This window comes from Strigops habroptila, chromosome Z (assembly GCF_004027225.2).
Source record: "Strigops habroptila isolate Jane chromosome Z, bStrHab1.2.pri, whole genome shotgun sequence".
Classification (NCBI taxonomy): Eukaryota; Metazoa; Chordata; class Aves; order Psittaciformes; family Psittacidae; genus Strigops; species Strigops habroptila.
The window spans coordinates 77,998,510-78,019,717 of record NC_044302.2 but is presented as its reverse complement, the minus strand read 5'-3'; the positions used below and the strand labels follow the sequence as shown (position 1 = coordinate 78,019,717).

General features: G+C 39.6%; 1 protein-coding gene across 2 annotated transcripts; it reads left to right on the top strand.

Moving 5' to 3' along the window:
• The first annotated feature begins 388 nt into the window (after positions 1-388).
• Positions 389-19,142, top strand: CDK7 (cyclin dependent kinase 7). 2 transcript variants are annotated; one of them, XM_030511871.1, is made up of 12 exons: positions 389-583; positions 891-950; positions 3,554-3,587; positions 5,409-5,476; positions 7,368-7,436; positions 9,002-9,112; positions 10,368-10,486; positions 10,994-11,093; positions 11,943-12,029; positions 13,806-13,955; positions 15,623-15,770; positions 18,965-19,142. In XM_030511871.1, the coding sequence occupies exons 1-12, from the start codon at positions 524-526 to the stop codon at positions 18,988-18,990; spliced, it is 1,032 nt and encodes a 343-aa protein (XP_030367731.1). In that variant the 5' UTR covers positions 389-523; the 3' UTR covers positions 18,991-19,142. The 2 variants fall into 2 exon arrangements, with proteins under 2 accessions (XP_030367731.1, XP_030367732.1); XM_030511872.1 differs by lacking the exons at positions 15,623-15,770; positions 18,965-19,142 and adding an exon at positions 18,119-18,130 and having other exon boundaries at positions 438-583; positions 13,806-13,975.
• Positions 19,143-21,208: the final 2,066 nt, after the last annotated feature.

Here is a 21,208-nt window from a genome sequence, read left to right as displayed (position 1 = left end):
ATGTCCACACCATTAAAATGTTTTCTAATTAGCCATTTGCACACTAGACCATATAACTAAGTCATTTATTTTTCTACTTCAAAAGATGCGGATGTCTCATGAGGACCGATTTTGGGGGGCAGGGAGGGAACGCTGCCGTGTTCTGAGGGGTGGCTGAGCCTTTGCGGCCACTCCCGGCAATGACCTGCCATCAGGCCCGGGTCTGGGAGCACAGTGAAACCGGGGTGCTCCGGCGCCGCGGGGGCTGCTGGCCGCTCCCGAGGACGCTGCGTGTGCTCGGCCGCGGTTGCGGACCGAGCTGCTCCGCTCCCTGCCGGGCGGCCACCATTTCCCTGCGGGTCTGCACTGCGCCTGCGAGGAGGCGGGGCCCGGCGCCACAGGGGCCACTTCCGGCAGCGCTGTGCGCACCCGCTGCCTGCGCGCCTCTCGGGGGCGGGGCCGCTTGTCCGGCCGGAAGCGGTTGGAGTTAAAGGCCCGCGGGAGGCCTCACGGCTGTGACGGCACCGCCGGCTCCGCCGCTGCCATGGATGTGCGCGCCCGCGCCAGGCGCTACGAGAAGCTGGACTTCCTGGGAGAGGGGCAGGTGAGCGGCGCCGGGGCCGCTCGGGGCGGGGCGGCCGGGCGGCACCGAGCGGGCCCCGCCGCTCTACGGGCTGGCCTAGCCCCGGCTCGCCTCCCCCACGGCGCGGCCCCGCTGTGAGGCGGGGGGTGCCGCGGGTGTAAAGCGGAGGTAGCCAAGGCGGCTGGAGAGGTGGGTGGTCTCCGGGCAGCCAGCCGCAGCGGGGCTCCGTGGCCGCCTCCTGAGGGAAGGCGCCAGCAGCTCTGCGGCGGAGGCCGCGCGGCTGGCGGCTCGCCTGCACGGTAGTGACCTGGCTTCTTTCTCCCCTCAGTTTGCTACCGTCTATAAAGCGAAGGATAAGAACACTGACCGAATCGTGGCTATTAAAAAGGTGAGTGTCGGAGTATTTTGCTGTTGTGTGATTGTCCTGGGTTCAGCTGTAACAGTTATTTTTCTCCTTCTTAGCAGCTGGTGCAGTGCTGTGCTTTCAGCTTTAGTCTGAGAACAATGCTGATAACACTGTGCAGTATTTTAGTTTTTGATAAGTAATGCTTACTCTCATCAAGGACTTTTCAGTCTCATGCTCTGCCAGTGAGGAGGGGCACGGGAAGCCAGGAGGGAGCAGAGACAGGACACCAGACCCAAACTAGCCAAAGGGGTATTCCATACCACACCATGTCATGCCCAGTATAGAAACTTGGGGGGAGTCACCTGGAAGGGCAGATCGTTGCTGGGGTCGGGCTGGGTGTTGGTCGGCAGGTGGTGAGCAATTGCATTGTGCATCACTTGTGTTTATTATTTTCTTCTTTCTCCTTTTAGTTTTATATTCTCTCCCCTTGTTATTTCCCTTATCATCATTATTATTGGTGGTAGCAGTAGTGGGTTTGTATTATACCTTAGTTACTGGACTGTTCTTATCTCAACCCGTTGGACTTACATTCTTTCGATTCTCCTCCCCATCCCTCTGGGAGCAGGGGGGGAAGAAGGAGGGGAGTGAGCGAGTGGCTGCGTGGTTCTGGGTTACTGGCTGGGCTTAAACCACAGCAGTCATCAAGTGTCCGGTTGCTCTTGACCTGCCTAATGATCTCTTTTTTTTTTTTTTTTTTTTTTTTTTTTTTTTTTAATTTTTTTTTTTTTCCCCGTTTAGTGGGTAACAGGAGAATATGTATTCTTATTTCTAGAGGGTTTTGTTTAAGTGATGTGGTTAACCTGTCTTCAGTGCCTGTGTCTGAGTTTCTAAAAAGTAATTAAAAGTTACTAAAAGTTTCTAAAAAGTTTGCAACTTGAAATTTGGGATATTTGTTGGATTTCTAAAAATAAAATAAATTAAAACCAACAATAACCAAACCAACAACAGAAAAAAATCCCCAAAACAACAAACCACACACATTTCCAAACTTCAGACTTTGTTAGTCCCTGATAGTGTGCTAGTTTGCACCCCCCCCCCCCCCCCCCCGCAATCTTGCCTCCTGCTGCCCCTGATTTCCTTCAGTCCAGAAATGTTTCCCCTGGTTGAGTTTGTGGTAGGTTTTTTTGACAAAATGATCTTTTAATATACCTGCTAAAATATAAATGTTAAAAATGTATGTTGTCGTAGGGTGTTTTGAAACAAAGAAAGTGACTCAACAGCGCAAGGTACTGTTAAGCAGGTATTCTTTATTAGCGGTGCTGGGATAGCACTGCGGATTCTCCTCCATAAGTGCTCCCGAGTAATAGCTATCAGTACATAGTTTATGTTTTCTTACTTCACACATATACATAAACTTTCCAAGAATTAGTTGGCATGTCCCTCCCCATTCCCAGAACTATTACGGATGCAAGAAGTTCGTTATTTCACGGTCTCTGGTGCCATCTATTGACTTATTAATGGAACTTCAGTCCCTCTGGTGGTGGCTTACTTCCTCAGGTGGTCTTTCCTTCTTCATCACTTGTCCTTTAGTTACCTTTTAGCTTAAGCACGCGCAGTTTCCGTTCTGATTATATAAGCTCCTTGGACTAGTTTCAACATTTGTTGCGATTGTTTCATGTGGACAAAGAGTCTATTTTGTAGTGTGATTACATCCTAATCTAGCAGTGTCGTTACATTTTGCGGGCCTTTCAGTCTTATTTTGCAATATAGTTACATCCTATTCTAGCAATGTGGTTACATTTCACAGGCCTTGCTTGCAATAGATTAGATATGTGAACAGCCAAGTGAATTAAGCGTTTGACATTTACACGATTTAACAGTTTCAATGGAAAAATATTAACATCTTGTTTCAGTTTCAGTCCATACCATCTGAAGAGATTGCAGGAAGTTTTTGTATTAAAAACCAGGTGATTAGCTCTAGTGCTTTTGAGGGATGAAAAATGCACATTGCAGTGCTTTGGTGAGTTAAAGAGCCTGCTTTACTGAGCAAGTTGAACAGTATCAATAGAAGGTAATTTTGTTTGATACACTAATCCCTTTTAGCATTATGGTACTTTACCTGTATGGCTGCTACTGGTAGCACGTTGTGTGAAGCATTCTTGTTTCTATCAGAATATTTTCTTAACTTTCATAATCTGGAAATATCAACGGTAGGGTTCTGGACTTGAAAATTTCGGGATAGTAGATGACTGAGGTAGGACTTTAAGCCAGCTCCAGTTTACAGAGTATGCTGATTTTACTACAATCATTCTAAGACAACTGTCGATTACTTCACTCTCATTTTTCCCTGAGGAGAAGCTCGTTAGTAGTATAATAAAGCTTTGTGGTTACAAGGGATTTTGTGCAGCTAGTTCGCATTATGTCTGTTTTCAGCACCATCATGACTATTGTTAAGCTTTTATAAAAATGCTGTAGAGACAATTACTTTTAAATGAAAAAAACCCAAACCAAAACCAACCCTAGCTGGTAACATGCTTCATGGTACTGAAACTCATTGTGTATTAGAAGAGCAGTGCTAAAGAATGTATCCCCTACTGTTGGGGCAGATGGCTGAACCTTATATAATACGAATCATTTCTTTTCAGATTAAACTAGGACATAGATCAGAAGCTAAAGATGGTGAGTAATAAAACAAATTCTTGCTGCTTTGTTTGCTTCGTTGGTGTAAATTGGTTCATTTTAATAAATTGGTTCATTTTAGTTTCCCACACCATAACTTGGCTGAGAAAAATGAGCTCAACTCATATGTAAGGCTTAGTAGAGAATTGCTTCCCAAACTGCAGGGACAGAAAAAAGCAGCAGAGCTATCTGCATGCCTGGTAGGTGTCTAAATATGAGCATACAACCACTTAGCTTTCTCAGTTTAAGATAAACACAAACAGGAATATATAGCATAGAATAATAATCTTTACAGCACTGAGTTTAGAATACCCTTTGTATTGATGCATGTCTCTGTCTTAAATATTTTAAAACAAATGGGAGTATTTATCTCTGTTTTCAGGTATTTCCTTTGTTCTATTTTTGTGATTTTGATGAGGCAAAGGTTGATAAAAACAACAATCTTATAACTCTTGTCTCTGTGTGGGTTTGTTTTCTGTTGAGAAATTGGGTCTTTAGAATAGTGTCCTTTGATGATGTGCTCTGATTAGCCACATGCCTTTAGGCATGGATATAGCAAGTAAAAACCCAATAATCCCGGTCTTCTCTTACAGCCCGTGTGGTGCAGTAGAATCTTGTATGTGTGTAGGCTGCCATTCTTCAGGCATCCTGCATCAGGTTACCAGCTTCCCAATGAAGAACCTTTGTACTCAACTCTCCAGTTCTGTTCTAAACAGAAAATTTTTAAGAGAAACTGGGCACTCATCCCAGAGTCTCACAGCTGAGCAGACTGCCAGAGAGTTGTGATTCACCTGACCTCCAGCGGGCTCATGTCCTTTAAGGGCAGTCGTTACTTCTCGGCTATACAATGTCTAGCTATAGTTCAAAGATGTTATTAAAAATAATGATCGTATCTGCTTTCCCTGTATTATCTGATAACCTGGCGTACTCTTTTTTTAAAATCTAAGGCTTTGCCTACTCAAAAGCAACCATTGTCAACTTGATTCCAAAATAGGTAATTAAAATTGGTAAAGCAGGGAGTGTAAAGTAGCTTTGCCCAAAACTTTGGTAGAGTCTTATGTTTTGAATTATATCCCAGGTTTAGGGAGAATGGTTTTTCAGCTGATGTGCAGCTGGAACTTCCTGTGCAACATATCACACGTGTTTGCTTGACAATTAGTTTTTGTACAAACCATACATACCAGCATTTTTGAAGGAGGAATTGTTACCCCGCAGGAATCATGGTTTTAATGCAGTGCAGTCAGTATAACTGCCAAATTGCATTGTTCTCCCCTGTGTCCACCAGTTTTTCCTCTATAAAATCTGTCCATTAAAGGATTTAGGCAAGGATGAACAGGTTTTGGCCACTGTATGAATATAGTATATGAATACTGTTTATGCCACAGCATGAATATAGAAAAGCAAACATTATTTATTAAATAATGCTGTGTCAAAAAGAAAAGAGATATATTGACAAGGTTTTTCAGTGTGTCTCCCTCTGGAAGCAAGACGCATTGAAGAATGGTATTTACAAGACCTAACTTTTCCTCTTTGCCAAAGGGGGGACATGTTGCTTCATAATCTAAATCACGTTACTGTGGTGTAGAATTTATTTGCTGTGGAAAAAAGTGTACATTCACTTTTATTCTGCAGAAATCTCACCTATGGCAATACTTGTTATTTAACAGATTGTTGAGTGGTGCGAAAGTTATGTTGTAGTACTAAATTGTCCATGATTAACAGAATGGGAGATTTCTTTAGAACTAATCCAAAGTTTTAAATTTTGTTCTGTCTCTCATCTTTGGGGTTTTTTCTTCCCTTTTTTTTTTTTCCCCAATGTAGGAATCAACAGAACAGCCCTCAGGGAGATAAAATTGTTACAAGAGCTAAGTCATCCAAATATTATTGGCGTAAGTAAAATGAATGCTGCTTCTAGATTCAATCCTCTAATACTTTTGGTACATACTCAGACTGAAATGTAGAATTAGTTGTGTCATGGACATGATACCTCATTTTATTTGAGCTATTTTTTCTAGCCCAAAAGTGGGCAGTAAATCAATTGTTATAGCAAAGGGGGGGAAAAAAAAAGGCAAAACTCAACTGTTTCAATAACAAGGACAAAGTAGTTTTCTTTGAAATCCTATTACTTTTTAGACTGGGGCTATGTGGATATTAATGGTGGCGAGAATTGTGGAAATTTAGATTACCTGATTTTGCATCTCTCTTGATAGACTTGCAAGTGAGTACAGTGGTGGATTTACCTGGTTGCTTGCTTCATATGGAACTGGTGACAGCTTAAAGCAGGCTTTTATAAGCAGTGGTAAAATGGGATTCATGTGGCTTATTAGGTTTTTGTGCTGGTATCTAAAACCTCTGTTGGAAGTAAAGGAACAGGAAAACCTGTACCTTTTCAGTTGCATTTAGGTTGACTTCCAGCTACAGATACCCAGCTGGAGCTAAAGATATTTTAAAATTAGCTAATAGTGATGATTTGAAGGTCTGTCATAAATATTAGACCAAATATGAGTTTTTCAGATACTTTATTTAACTTTACCAGAGTGAAAATATGGTTCTCTTCTGGATTGGGAACTTAATTTCAAAGTGGTTGCTTTAGCTGTCAGAGTTAGAGAATGTGCAAAGAAAGACAACTAAAATGGCAAAGGGGTGGAGCATCTTCTTTATGGAAAAAACTCTCTGATTCCTCACCCTGGAAAGGAGGAGGCTGGGAAGGGGGAGTTCTACAAAACTGAGGTGGTAGGTAAAGTGCATGCAGAACTGATATTTACAGAACTCCACAGTACTAGAAATAAGAGATGCATTTAAAACATATTTGTATCAGGGAGCAGGGACGGTGGAAATTGTGCTGCTTTACACAGCGTATAGTGAATTCCTTGAATGCGTTGCTGCAAGCGTTGTAAAAGCAGATAGCATCAGCAGTTGGAAAAAAGAATTGGAGAAATTTCTGATCAAGGGCTAAGAAGGGTTGTACCTTTCTCAGCAGTCCTGATAAAACTGTTGTGGGTATTAGAAGTGTAAGGTGTTGGCTCACCTGCATAGTATCTCCTGCTACCGTGGTTTCAGCAGGGGCAGAGCATGAGCACAGTCACTGCTGTTATAGACTGTGCAAATTAATTCCTTGCAGTTGGGTAATTCATGTGGTTATCATGCTGAGACTGTGAGGAATGAGCCACACCATGGAGAGCCTATCTTCCTGATCCTGAGGGTAGAGTATCAGGCAGGACGATCTGTTGTTCTTAATTATTGTCTTATCTCAAATAACACTATTGTGTTATCACAAATTAAAACCCCGTTCTGTCATTATGCGCTTCATCCTAAGAGAGGGCCATTTGGATGTTCTCCACAATTTTATTTATCTTAGAAAGCTTGCTACAAAGATGAATGCATGCTAAGAATATCTTTGAAAAAACGTTAGCAAGCCTAACACTTAAAATTTCTAAATACTGCACGCTTACAGGAAGAAGGTACACGGAGCTGAATCCATGGGAAAACTTAGTCTGGTCTCACGAAAGGATAGGAGTTTTGTAGAACAGCAAAGTTTGGGGAGAGGACAAGGTGTTCATTAGATTACCTGTTGTAGCTAACACGGCGAAGTTAATTTTTTAATTTTTTTAATAATGTGAAACTGAATTAAGAAGCTAAACTAAGAATTTTTGTATTGCAAGTTGAAAAATTTAAACCAGTTCAGCAAGCTGAAAATCCACATGCAGACTACAGTGGTGCAGAAATTTAGAAAACTGGAAGTACGAGAGTAGCTTCATCATAATGTATTTGGTTTTACAGCTTCAAGATGCATTTGGACACAAGTCCAATATTAGTTTGGTATTTGATTTTATGGAAACGGATCTAGAGGTAAGATTTTTAAAGACTTTTATTTCCATATCTTCAAATGTTGGGGGGTTTTTTAATACTGTTTAACAAGTTTACGTTTGCCCATGTTAGAAAGGTGACTTACATTGTCAATTGATTACGATCGTGTCTTAAGAGTAGTTTGAATAATTAGACAATTTTTGTGAGTTCTCAGCTGGTAATGCCTTTACTTTTAAATACTTGTCAGCATGATCTTCAGAAAACAGATTGTTTGCTATGTTAGTTTTCTAGTACCTCAGTCATAGAATATGCTCTTAGAGTATAACTGCTAAGCATAATATCATCAAACGTGGCCAAATAAGTGCGATACTAAAGTATACCAAGTGATGAGCTGGTACTAAAGTCACATGCACCTGAACCATTCTTAAAAATGTAATAATGCTAAGTACTTCTAAGACAGTATCTTCATTCTCAAAGACCTTAAGTCAGTTTGGTTTTGTGGAAGTCTTTATATGAGATAGTGTGAGCCAAGTCTTTTCGTTTTGGAAGACGAATGGCAGTTCATGTCAGATCTGTATATGCACACATTATACCTACTCTGGACTGAAATTAATGTAGTTGCTAAGCAGGCTTATTACACATGCTGTTAAGAACTACGGATTACATTTAAAATATTAGAAGAAAACATTGACAGGCTTGCTGAAAGCCAGACAAATGCAAGACTGAAATGGTTAGATCGGTTTTTTGCTGATAGAAGTTAATGAGCAGACTTTCTAGAGGATTCATTCTGTTGACTTAGTAGCTGTGAAACATTTAGAGCTGAAGAGGATAACAGTGAACAAAGAGGAATAAAATACTTCTGTGCTACATAATGGTATGTGCAGCATTTAACTGTGTATTGCGGTATCACTCAGGCCACCATTTCGGTCTGCAGCCTGTTGTGATTGGGCATGTGCTGTGTACATGAAAATTTGTGTAGTCTTAGCTATTTTGTTAAGCCTCCAACAACTTAAAGCTTAGGAAATGCTATTACTGAACTGGACTGTAATATTAATAAGCATGTTGGGGCGTAGTATACTTTCAATTCTATGTTTACATAGAATTTTCATGTTAAAAAGCAAAGAATGTAGAAAACCTAAGTAATTTTTTAAAATGCAGTAAAGTGGTCATACTTCCTATCTTCTTGGAAGTAGAAGAGGTAACCATTGCATTTACAAAGATCAGATGCTTAGGTTGCATGAAAAAAGAAGGAATAAGTGGGAACATAATTTCAACTTTACTGACACATTTACCATTTTTGTGTGTACATCTTTGTCTTGTAAAGCCTGGGTATCAAACTGGAACAGAGATAAAATAATATACTTGCGTTTCCCCCCTATTTTCTCATTTGCCTGTTTTGCAAAGTTCATGTAGGAGTCTGGACTCCCCATTTCAATTTCTGATCTCCAGAATAGACATTTTCCTGGAAAAAAAAGGTGAGAATGGTAGAAAATACATGATTGCCAATTCAAACTTGGTCTTAAAGGATGAAATAACTTTTGATCTGGAAGAATGAAAGTAAGTTAATCTTGCATGGTAAGCCTTACTATCAATCTAACACTTTACAGGTTATTATAAAGGATACTAGTATTGTGTTGACACAGTCTCATATCAAGGCATATATGCTGATGACTCTTCAAGGATTAGAATATTTACATCAGCACTGGATTCTACACAGGGTAAGCATGTACTAAATTGACAGCCTGGATGCTGTAACAAAAGTCACATTTGATGGAATTTGAGTCTAAAGTCTAATGAAGATGGTTTTGAAGTTTGGATGCTGTTAGTCCATAAGCATGCATGCTGTCTGGAGAGATGATAGCAGTGCCAGAAGTGTAAGAATTATTGATGTGGTTATTTAGATGTTTACATAGAAGTGTCTCAAGTTAGATGTGACTTTGATAAGCACTGAAGTGGGTCTGCCTGGGATGGATTGAACTCCTTTCAAAACAGCCTGTAAGATGCGTGGTGTGTGTTGTTTTATTTTTTTATTTGTGCTTGGAACAGTTCTGGTAGCACACTAATGTTTTGTCTGTGGCTGAACCGCGCTTGGGTGCTGTCAGGACTTTCTTGCTCTTCAGCAAGGAGGCTGGGGGTGCGCAAGAACTGGGCTGGGGACACAGCTGGGGTGGCTGACCCAGGCTGGCCAGAGGGATAGTGCATGCCGTGCAACACTGTGCTCAGCAGTAGACTGGGCTAGAGGAAGAAGGGGGTGTTGGGGCTTCCACAGTGGCTGTTGTTCAGAGACTGTCTGGGTACTGTCTGCTGTGGAAGGTGGTGAATGATTTCCATTGCATTGCTTGCTTGCCTTGTTGGTTTTTTCCTCTCTCCTTTACCTGCCATAATATTGCTCCCAGAGTTTTCTCTTTTGCTGCCCTTGTTCTCTCCCCTGTCCTGCTGGGGAGGAGGTGAGAGAAGAAATCAGAATGGAGTGAGCAAATGGCTGTGTGGGTGCATCTTTGCTGGCCAGCCCACTATTACTGTATTAAATTGTATTGCTTCCATGATTTCTACAGTTAATTGAAATATTTGCAAGGTCTTTCTATTATCCATTTGGCAACTATGTTGTTAAGATAGTTAAGGTAGTAAGTTAAGATAGAACTGCTGTTACTTCTTAAAAGCTGAAACCTATTAGGAGGCATTGTTTTGTTGTGGTTTGTTTTGTGGTTTTTTTTTAAAGAAAAACCTCTGCAGCTTAAATATGATAATATTCAAATGGGTGTGTTTCACTGTGATTTTCGTGTATGATTAAATACTTGATTTCCAGGGTTGGTGGGGTTTTTTTAGGGTTTTTTTCTTCATAATGTAGCCTTACAATGGAATCAGTAGCCTGTATATTAGAATACTGTGATAGCACATCTGCCAAGAGGTTCATTACATGCCTGGTTTTTATCAACACTGACAAAAGTCATTCTTTGCTTTGTGTACTGACAGGATCTGAAGCCAAATAATTTGTTGTTAGATGAAAATGGGGTTTTAAAATTGGCTGACTTTGGCCTGGCAAAATCTTTTGGAAGCCCGAACAGAGTTTATACACACCAGGTAGTAACAAGGTAAGACATTCTACTTTTTTCTTATATAGTGATTGTGTAGCTGTTTTGCAGTGTCTCTTGAAATGTGTCATACCAAATCAACATCATGAAAGTTTGACATCCAGCTCATGTGATGTGGCTGCAGTAGCAAGAGCCTCCCAAAGAAACATAAGAAAGCATTGTTTAGCGAAGTGTCTGTAAGAACTGCTACAGCATGCATCCATGGGGTTGTTCTGGTGCATGATGCTCTTTTGAAACATGTGGAAATAATATGTATCTGCCTATGATCCTGGCTTTCAGAGCAAGGCAGCTGTTACTTTGATACTTATGACACTTGGAATCTTCTTTTTGTAGCTATTCACATTACCTACTATGAGACAAAAGCTTGACCCAGTTAAAATATTTACTAATGTTTATGGCATGCTTATTTAAGATACGCTTTAAAAAGCAGGTCTGCAAAATATGTGAAGTATATTTTGCAAATGTATTCCCTTTTGTGATTTTTCCCAAAATGTGTTTTCTTTTCAGGTGGTACCGAGCCCCAGAACTATTGTTTGGTGCTAGAATGTATGGTGTTGGTGTTGATATGTGGGCTGTTGGTTGTATTTTAGCTGAACTGCTTCTTAGGGTAAGTCTTAAAATGTAAGCATTTTGTATTTGCTCTTCAGTGCATTACAACTTTGTGTGGGCTTCCTCTCTCCTGCTAACAGCAGCAGGCAAAGGCAGTTAGGCTATTTTGGAAAGGAAAAAAAGGAGGGAGAAAAAAGCTTCCAAAAGCTTGGTAGCTGTGAGAAAAGTGAAGATTTGGCATAGACTAAGGTTCCATAAGCATCACAGTCATTGGAAGTCTCTGTTCATTACTGCCTCTAATTGCTTATAATTTTGCTTTGGCTACAAAGTCCCTTTTTCCTTGGCATTGGGTACCTGACACGCAAGCTACAAGTTGAACTGGACAAGTAACCCCTTTTCTGTCTTCTGCTTAGTTTAAGTGAGATGTGACACTGATTAGGCAGCTTCTGTCCTAGTGGGTCACTACTCTCCCTCATGCTGTGATCTCATTCCATCAGTCTTAACTGCTGCTTGTGTAATCCAGTTACAATTCACTTTAAATGTTTTGATTATATATAAAACCTAACTTCAGGGAGCAGATGATGGAAAGATCACTGTGACCAATGAACTTTAAACTGGCAAATGAGATGTAAAACCTTTCTTGTGTTTAGTTATTTTACATTAATGTGCTGGTGGTTTAATCTTACAGTTAGCTTTCTGCTATCAAGTCAGTGCCATCAAACCTGGGTTGCAAGAAACCTTCAGAATCTATTTGGACATTGTTAGAAATCCTCAAATATTGTGTATCTTTGCAGGCAGCTGATACACAAAGATGTTTTGCGCTGCAGTTATGAGGCATAGCTTACAGGTTTTCTCTAGAACTGAAATTCAGAAGTTAATTTGGTCAAATTTTGTTGCCGCCTTCTAGGTTCCCTTTTTACCTGGAGACTCTGATCTTGACCAGCTAACAAGGATATTTGAAACACTAGGTACTCCAACAGAAGAACAGTGGCCTGTAAGTTCTTTGGTTTGTCAGACTGATATTAGTTTTACTTGATAACTCTCTGTTTTAGCTTTCGAAATTAAAGAGTGTACCAGAATACTCAAGTAGATTTTCAGAAGGCACCTGCCTGACCTCACAAAGGAGGATAAGCAGCTGAGATTTATTGTTTCTCTTGGTAAATCTTTGGTCAGTATAGCAGTGTTTCTAGCATTAAGCAACAGTAATGAAATTTCTTGGTTACCTTTCTGTGTGCATCCAGTTTCCCATGGATGTAGGTATGAAATTATTGTTGCTGCGTTATGTTTTTGAGATGCTAGATTAATTAGGCTGCTTTAACCTGAAAGCCTTTAATCCCTTTCAGAAGTAGGAACAATTTGTGGGGTCTTAATTTGGTCTGGATAAGTTACAGGTTTGGGATATAGTAGAAACACCAGACCAACAGCTTTAGGGAAAACAGTTTATCTCAGAGTAATGGTACTGTAACAAACACAAATTAGTAATACAATTATCTCTGAGGTGACAATAAATTCAATAATACCAGGTCAAACATAGCGTCAGGGCACACAATGACCTAACCTAACCATAGTTATTAGGCAGACTGACAGGAAGCAGGGCATGGCTTCTTCAGATGGGCAGCTTGGACCAGCCGATGGGCACAGGGGGTCTAGAATTCCTTGATCAGACCATCCTTTTTTGTAATTGAGTTGTGGAAGTGCGCTCTGGACTTCAAGAAGTCATCCCATCCCACCTCTGCTCCTTCTCTGTGCCACTTTTCCTTTGTGTAAATGGTGCTCGAATGCTGTAGTAAGCAATCACCAAATGGAGCTATGGAGAAATACCGTGTAAGGCATTTGTAGCGCCACACAATTCTGTTGTTGCACTGGGATTCTAAATGAAAGGCATGAAGATTTTGCAGTGACAGGTCTGCTTGCTTTGAAGAGGAAGAGTAAAGCTATAGGTGGGGAAAGGAGAGAACAGGAGATACTAGCATGACAGAGATGATGCATTCCCAAATTAATTTGCAAACCCATGCCTTTCAAGAATTGAAAGCCTTATTGTCAGGATTGTTATTGAGCACATTTTCCACTTCAGTGTTAATATTGTATTTTGCTTGGATAAACGTAATGAAGTGTGGTGATTAGAGATTTAAAATACTAAAATATTATATTTGGATAATTGTCTGCTACAAGATAATTTTTATGATAGAATTTGAATACAATGGGATTGATTTCATACCCACAGGAGAAAAAAGCATGCAGTTCATCTGCTGTTGACTGCTTGGTCTGTTTTCTTTCTATCTCCGTACTCGACAGATAAAAAGTTTCAGTTGTGCATTTCAAAATAGTCATGATGATCAGCTAACTTGGAGGAGGAGGACAGTGTATTATTAACTTGGAGAAAATGCAGACTGTCTCTTTTGTGAGTCGTGTCTCTTCCGCCATGTCAGTTCACAAAAGAAAAAAAGTTCTACATCATTTGTCTGCATTCTAAAGTTTTTTCATACTTCCTTTCTTTGTAGCAAGCTTTCCTTTTGGACTGGTCACCACTAAAGCAAGGAAAGGAAAGCACTTAGAAAGGGAATGTGTGAAACAATTGTAACAGTAACTTTTTTTTTCTTTTTTTTTTTTTTTTTTTTTTTAAAGTCTTTAGGACCTACTATTCCTAAGTTAATTTTATTTCAGTGACCAAGAATTAGCAAGGTGTTTTGAAAGATAGTTTGCTTCTGACGGACAGCAGTTCTCTGTGCTGACTTGAAAAACGTATGTTCTGTGTTATACACCTTTCCAGGGAATGACAAGTCTTCCAGATTATGTCACATTTAAGTCTTTTCCTGGAATGCCACTTCACCATATCTTCAGTGCAGCTGGTGATGATTTGCTTGATTTTCTGCAAGGCTTATTCACATTTAATCCTTGCACAAGGCTTACAGCTACTCAGGTATAGTAGATTTGCATTATGTCCTAATGTTTGTTAACCTGCCATTAATATTGGATACAAATGTGCTTTGAAGCTAGTAAGCCAGGTTTGAAATGTAATGTCATATAGCTTTGTCCATGAAATGCTAGAAATATATTTCCATAGAGAGAACTCTGACAGGCCTGAATAATGCTGACTGGCCATCCGTGTTCCAATCCAGAGCAAAGGTAGACAACTAAAATTTGTATGAATCATGGCATTCAGACAGTCATAATATTTGACATTCAAAATTCAGCCACCTAAAGCTTGAAACTGAAGTGTTAACATAGCATGTCTTGTTCCCTGGGTTTGAAAGGTTTTCATCCTTACTTCATCCAGTCTCTTTTTCAATTTCATTTAAACTTTTTTTGGATTCTTTTTTAACATGAAATTCTGCGATGACTTAAACCAGAACTCTGATCTGAATATCCTTTTCCATTATACTTGTGTGAAACTGATCTTGATTTCACTACTCCTTGATGGGAACAAATGAAGGATTTTGAATGAAAACCTTGCAGAATGTTCTAATTCAGAATATTGCATTCTGCTATGAGGAAGATACAGCAGTTGCCAGTTCCAAAACCATATTCTGCCACCTTGTACTGTTAGGAAAGCATGTGAGAAAGAGTTGTCCCCTGAAGGGCAGGATACCCTCATTGCTTGTTAAGCAAGGCAGATCCAAATCCAGGACATTAGTGCACGTATCTTTTTACTAGAAGACTTTTCCAGAGCACATTCAGGTTTTTTTTGGTCACCATCTTTAGGAACTTTCAATATACATTTCTAACTAATTAGTTCTGCTATGCTTGGGACACCTCTGTACTAGTTTGTACATATGAAGTAATTTTACAGGTCATATAGTAGGACAGTAACCTGAATATTAAATGTACATGATTTTTCTAGTCTAGCATTTTTATTGACAACACCGCAGTTTAAGGCAGGAAACAACCTGCACTTGCTGTTTTAGCATAATTTATAGCTGGCATTGAATGCCATGTAACAGACATTAGCAAAAGTAATGATTACCTAAGAGAGAGTTTAGCCTCTTTTCCTTAAACAAAATTTATGGAAGCTCTGGAATTCTGAAATTTTAAAATAGGGTTTGTAATCCCACTACATGAAATTAATCCTGCTCACTTGTGTTTATGCTCTAATTCAAATTAAGTTTTTCTCAGAATTTACAATGAGAAATAGCACAGTTAAAGTTTGGGGAAAGACCTATCTTAAAAGCTAGCAGAACAGCTGGTGTCCAGGTCCTGGATCAGATCAAGACTTTGGATATATTCTAGTCTTTCTTCGTTACTACTTCTTTATCCTCCTGTCCTACCTGGCTATTCAGAATGTAAGCTCTTCAGAGCTAGAAACTTGCTGTTTGTAGAAAGCCACCTGCAGTGTAGACTAGAGTTCTGTTAGGATGTCTGAGCACTAGTCAAAAATAATTCTTTTTTGGCTTACAAATCAAAGTGCTGTGGGTAGTCATTGAGATGACAAAATCTTGTTTTGCCCCAAGGTGACCTTCTAGTATAAAAGTATCCAAGTAGTTTTGAAGTCCCAATTGCAAGTGCTTTATTTCATTGTAACATCTTTATAGATGGTGCTCTGACGCTTTACACTAATTACTTCATGATTTTTCTTCCATTGTCATTAAGGCATTGAAACAGAAGTATTTCAGTAACCGACCAGGACCAACTCCAGGAAATCAGTTGCCAAGACCCAACTGTCCTGGAGAAGCTGTGAAGGAGCAACAAAATGCACTTTTAAATTTAAAAAGAAAAAGAACAGATGGGGTAGATCAAGGTAACCTCTTAATGTTTCACCTGTTTTGAAATAGGAGCTACATGCTCAGAGAAAATGTGATACTTGCAGTGTTTCGGAACAAAAATTCTGAATGGACTACATCCCTGGGCACCAGCACCAGCCAAAGCCTTTTAATGGTTTATGATTTAGGATAAATCATAAACCATAATGGTTTATGATTAAAACCCTAGATTTATGCACTGGGGTGGGAGTGACTTAGTTCTGTCTTCTAACGGAGATACTACAAAAAAAAGTATGTTATGATGCTTAGGAATCTATTTGTTAGGAGAAATATCCAATTCCATTAATTTGTGTAATGGGGTTTGGTACTACCCAGTACCAAAGGCTATTATGGTATCCCACCCCATTTTTTTTCCCTGAGACATCTTACTGAGGTGGAAATAACTTTACATCACTTAAAACAAAAAAAAAGGAGGGGTGTGAGAGAGAGAAACATAGCATGTTATTCTAGCAAATGACAGAATGGTAAAATGTAAATTGGATTCAGAAGACATTTCTGCGCTCTCTTAGAAGTGAAGAAGCAAGTGAAGTGTTAAGACTGCTCTGGGTAAGGAACAGTAAGCACATTTCAGTGACTGTTCTAAAAGGCAAGCCTATTCCCTAACATTTACTTCTATATGGAGCCTCCAGTATTCTTCTAACAAAAAGCTTCCCCTAAGAATAGCTCTGAGCACTCAAGACCTGTATCTGCCATTAAATTACCTAGAATTCCTAGTAGAGGGGCAAATATTGGTTCTTAAACTTGGAGTTGGTCCTCTTAATAGCCAGAATATGATAGATAGCAGCTGTCATGTTAGCATCAGCTTCTTGCTATTGCCAGTATAAGATTGTTTTGATACCAGAGTAATACATTTTTGGAATGTAGATGCTTGCGTGAAAGTGCATGTCCTCTCAAATTCACAGAGGCAGCTACATTATTAGAGTCTAACTTATTTTTTAGGCACTTCTTGTTTCTCTGTCTGTGTCAAATTAAAGAGTAAAATGCATTACTTGACTGTCTTAAGATTCTAATCTCAAAGAAAAATTTAACCAGTTGACTCTGGCTGACCCTAGTACTGTGGTTCAACTGACATGTTGGAATTTGTCAAGTTACCATAACATAGGTAATTCAATTAAGCTTGTTAGGTCCTTTTACAAGGACCATGTGAAGGTCTATGATTAGTGTTTTGGAGTACAAGCGCTAAAATACGCCTTTTAACTAAAGAACAGGAATGAGGAAGAAATGATTCCTTGAATTGTGACTTAATCATCTGAAGTCTTGCACTTGACAATGGGCAGTTTCTAGATCTGTATCAAGCTAGAACAGTAATTGCTTTAATGTCTTTCCAAAAGTCTCATCTTCAGCAAGAGGAAATCAAACTTGTGTGTTAAATGCCAGGAGTTTCGAGATTGGCCATAACAAAGGTGTTTAGGAAGTCAGCATTACTTTTTGAGACATTTGAGTATCAGTATAAAAAGGAATATCATGCAAATGGAAACATAATGGATTTTCTGATGTGAATTTTCCATTATGTTCTGTAACTGCCTTAGCTGAGCTGACAGAATCAGAGGGTCTCAAAGGTAGATCCTCTGCTGCCAACAAATGTTAAAGGAGAGAGCCAATGTTAGAGCTAGCAAACCTGCTACCTTGGATTCCATTTGACATCCTTACATGGTGTTATCATCTAAAGTTAGAATCTGAATATTGCTTTGGAAGAATATCATACAGTGTTTGTTTAAATAAAATTCAAAGCACAGCACATTTTTATTGGTATTAAGAGTGGAAATGTGCAAAAGTAATTTCTAAAAAATAAGTTGGATCCCCTAAATTCTTAGGCTGGCTTGTGCTTGCATCCTATCCAGTACATTCTCTTTCCTTCAGCCCTGTTGAGGTAGCACGCGGGAACTTAGCAGGATGAACTGATTACTGACAGGTACCCTCTTATAAAATGTTGGTACCAGGGGCTGGCTGCCAGGAGAGAAAGATATATGCCATCAGTGTTAAGTGCTGCTTTTCACAAGAACAGACTTCTGTAGCCTGTGGGGGGTGTTCACCAAGCTGCAATGTGCAACAGCTGTACTTCTCAAGAAAGTGTATTTACTGTCAGGAGGAAACTATCATTAGATGGATGACCGCCTGTAAAAAGCGTTAAGCATGCATCATTTTTAGGTCATCACTTATTTCTTATCAGTGAGGTATATGGAGACACTGATGCTAGAATGACATCATTGTGCATCTTCTCCACTCTGGCAAACATTTAATCAAAGGCAGCCCTGCTTCCCAAGGACACCAATTTCTAATCCTATTAATCTGCATTTCTACAGAGTTGTAGTTTCACAAAACAGAGTATAAAGGATACAGCACTAAACTTTTTCCTGAGTTAATGCAGTATAAGGAACCTGTCTAATTTCAGAACCATTCTAGGCTGGTTTGTGGAAAAAAAGCCACAACCTTGTATCGAAGGTTGAGAATTTGTATTGTTTGGGCATTCATTTAAAGTTCAAGGGTGTGATTCAGTGTTCGTGTGTTTTAGAGGAGACCTCTGCCTGTAGGGCAGGTAAAAACTCTTGGATCCTTTCCTAATAAGCTTCTTGTCCATCCCAGAAGGCAGCTATGGTTTATTCTACCTACATTACAAATAAGTAGCATATGAAGAAATGACAGGACAAGATCTGGAATAGAATCAAAAAGTACTGCTGCCCTCATAATCCTTACAGATGATACTAAACAAAGATGTGATTAAACAACAAGGCAGACACTAAAAGGGTTATTACTTCCTGCTGACAGCTTATTGCTGGGTAATGACAGCACCTAAGAAAAATCATTGAGTGTATGTGTGGTGGGGCAGGGTTAAGCCTTAGAACAGCTTGCGTTTCTTAGGTTAAAAAGTACAACTAACTGCCTAGGTTTTTAAACCAACAAAGAGAAATACTTACATGTATCTCAAATGCAGTTAATACAATTACAGAATTTGGGATTCATTTGAAGTATACATACTGATTCAAGTGAGCTTGGATTCTAGCACTCTTTCATAGATTCACTGGGAAAAGTCATCATGTACTACTGCTGCAGCAAACAGCATTAAGCAGCTCAGAGTAGATGCATCTCAGGAATGGTATTAAATGAATACTAAAATCTTGAGGAGGGGGCTGTACTCCTTTAGTTTGGTAACAATGTGATTTATATTTTTCAGGATTACCAAAAAAACTGATTTTTTGATTGCCGTGGATGGTGGATGAAAATAAGTGAAAATGGCTCAAGTCCCAGTCGTTGAAAGAAAGCTGTAGTAGTCATTGGATGGTTATTTTGTAATATTTCAGTATGTAAAATGTGAATTTAATATTTCCTTAATAAAACAGTGGTTTCATTAACCATGCTTTTTTAATTGAAGTTTTTAACCAAGACAAGAAGATTCCTCTCTCTGTTTTGATGTCTTGTTACTTTGACTCGTGCTGTCAAAACTGCTTGATGGCTACATCAAGCCATGGGATTTACACAGCCTAATTCTGCAGAACCTTTATGCCGAATCACGTACTATAACATACAGATGCACACCTTATGGAGGAAAACTACAAATAACACCCTTCTCACCTGAATCTTAGATGTACATATGACTGTCTGCCAGCCCTATAATAAATGTTGGAAAAAATCTATCATTATAAGGGAAGGCAGGTCAGAACTCTGGAAGTAGTATTTGGGTCATCTAAATACTGTTTAATTTGCAACTTGGTTACCTTGTAAGCTTTATCATGCTAATTATGTTTCAGCTTTGACAATCTCTCTTTTATCACATCAACTTACTGAGTGTACAGCTGCTGCAATCTACTTGGCTTCTGCTCAGAACTCCAGCTGTCAAGGATGGTTTGTCTTGAGCCTTCTTGTGTGTGCTTGTGCACACTTGTGCGGACTGGAACATTCAGTGGAATAAAAGAACATCTGAACACCTCTCTTCAGTTAAGACAGTAGTTCTGCCCTTACCAGCTTTTTATTATGAGTTACTGCTCTTTCTTCCTGAAAGGTTAGTACTCTTCTTTGCAAACTCCATGTCTCTTACCTTGAGACTTGATGGAATTTGAGCAACTTCTGTGCATTGTCCTGATAGTGTTTATACAATTAAACATTTGTTTTCTTCTTGCACTTTGTTGCCGTAATGTATAACAAGTACGGAAGGGGAAGTTCACAGTGAGTTTTGCTACATTTATTGTGGCAACAAGGTGCAAGAAAGGGAAGGTGCTGTCTAAAATAAAATTGATTTACTTTTCTCACATATCCTAGGATTAGTTGTGGTGGCATGGAGAACAAGGACAGCTGTCACAGCCTCATCTTGTCTCCTGGTTCTTGACTGGTGACAACACTGCGTAATCTCTACAGTCCTTTTGTTTTGACAAAGAAGGCTCAGAGCCAGATTGAGTTGTAGCATACAGTTGTTGCTTTGCAGTTGATTTACTGACTTACTGCATGAACACTGCTTGCTTAAATCCTACTCAGCTGTTTCGTCTGGTGCATGAATGTTAATGCTCCATGTGATCCATTGCAATGATTCCTTTACAGAGCAGGTTTCACCTGCGACCTTTTAATACTCATTTGCTTCTCTGAGAGAAGGGAGGGATGGTTACAAAAGAGGCTGTAATTAGGCCTTCTTTTCTTTGAATTCCTGTGCTCCGACTTTCATTCCATACTCAACTATGTCAACTGTGTGTCTGAGGTAAAGTATTCTCTCTACAAGACTGTAAAAAAACTCACAGGATAAAACAGGAATAGGTTAGGATGTAGCTTGTCAGGTTGAGATGGAGAAACTTCTCAGAGAGCTAAACGGAGTGCTTTAAGTGCTTTTGGCAGGCTGTGTTTTGACATACACCTTTGCTGATACCCAGTAGTGTGAGAGGCTGGGGAAAAGACATGCATGGCTGCAATGTCTTTTTGGCTCCAAAATACAACACTGCCTAAGAGAACCTTCTGTTGATTCTAATCTTCCCAAGGACCTGCTGAGAATTAGATTTGTTCCTTCTGTATCCCACCACCACTACCAGGAAAGGTCCAGAAGCAGCTCTGTTCTTGCTAGCTTGAGAACTCCACATGGCAAAACTTTGTTCAGTGTGTAATGCAAATTTCTCATTCTCAAGCTTCCCCAAGTACAGCTGTAATAAAATCTTAGTTTTGATGCCACTGAACTAGCCTCGTATAATGTGTGTTCAATTCTAGGTTTTTTGGTTTTGTTTTTTCTATTTGCAAGCAATTTATTCAGAAAATCTTCTATTTATTTCCTTTTAGAAACTCTTAACTCTTTCAAATAAAAGATCAGGGGGTTGTGCATGGGTTTCTGTCTTTTCCTTCCAAAGAATCCACAGGCAGACAGGTCCTGCACAAGTTTTTTTCTAAGAGGCTTGCTGTGGTCAGCTCAGAGGCCATCACTGTTGTGATCATTTCCTGTAGTGCT

What these genes read in the sequence shown, in the direction of transcription:
- CDK7 (XM_030511871.1), top strand. Translation starts at nt 524, where the DNA reads ATGGATGTGCGCGCCCGCGCCAGGCGCTACGAGAAGCTGGACTTCCTG. An exon ending in ACTTCCTGGGAGAGGGGCAG is followed by an intron (nt 584 to 890) that starts GTGAGCGGCGCC and finishes TTCTCCCCTCAG; the next exon opens with TTTGCTACCGTCTATAAAGC. An exon ending in GAATCGTGGCTATTAAAAAG is followed by an intron (nt 951 to 3,553) that starts GTGAGTGTCGGA and finishes ATTTCTTTTCAG; the next exon opens with ATTAAACTAGGACATAGATC.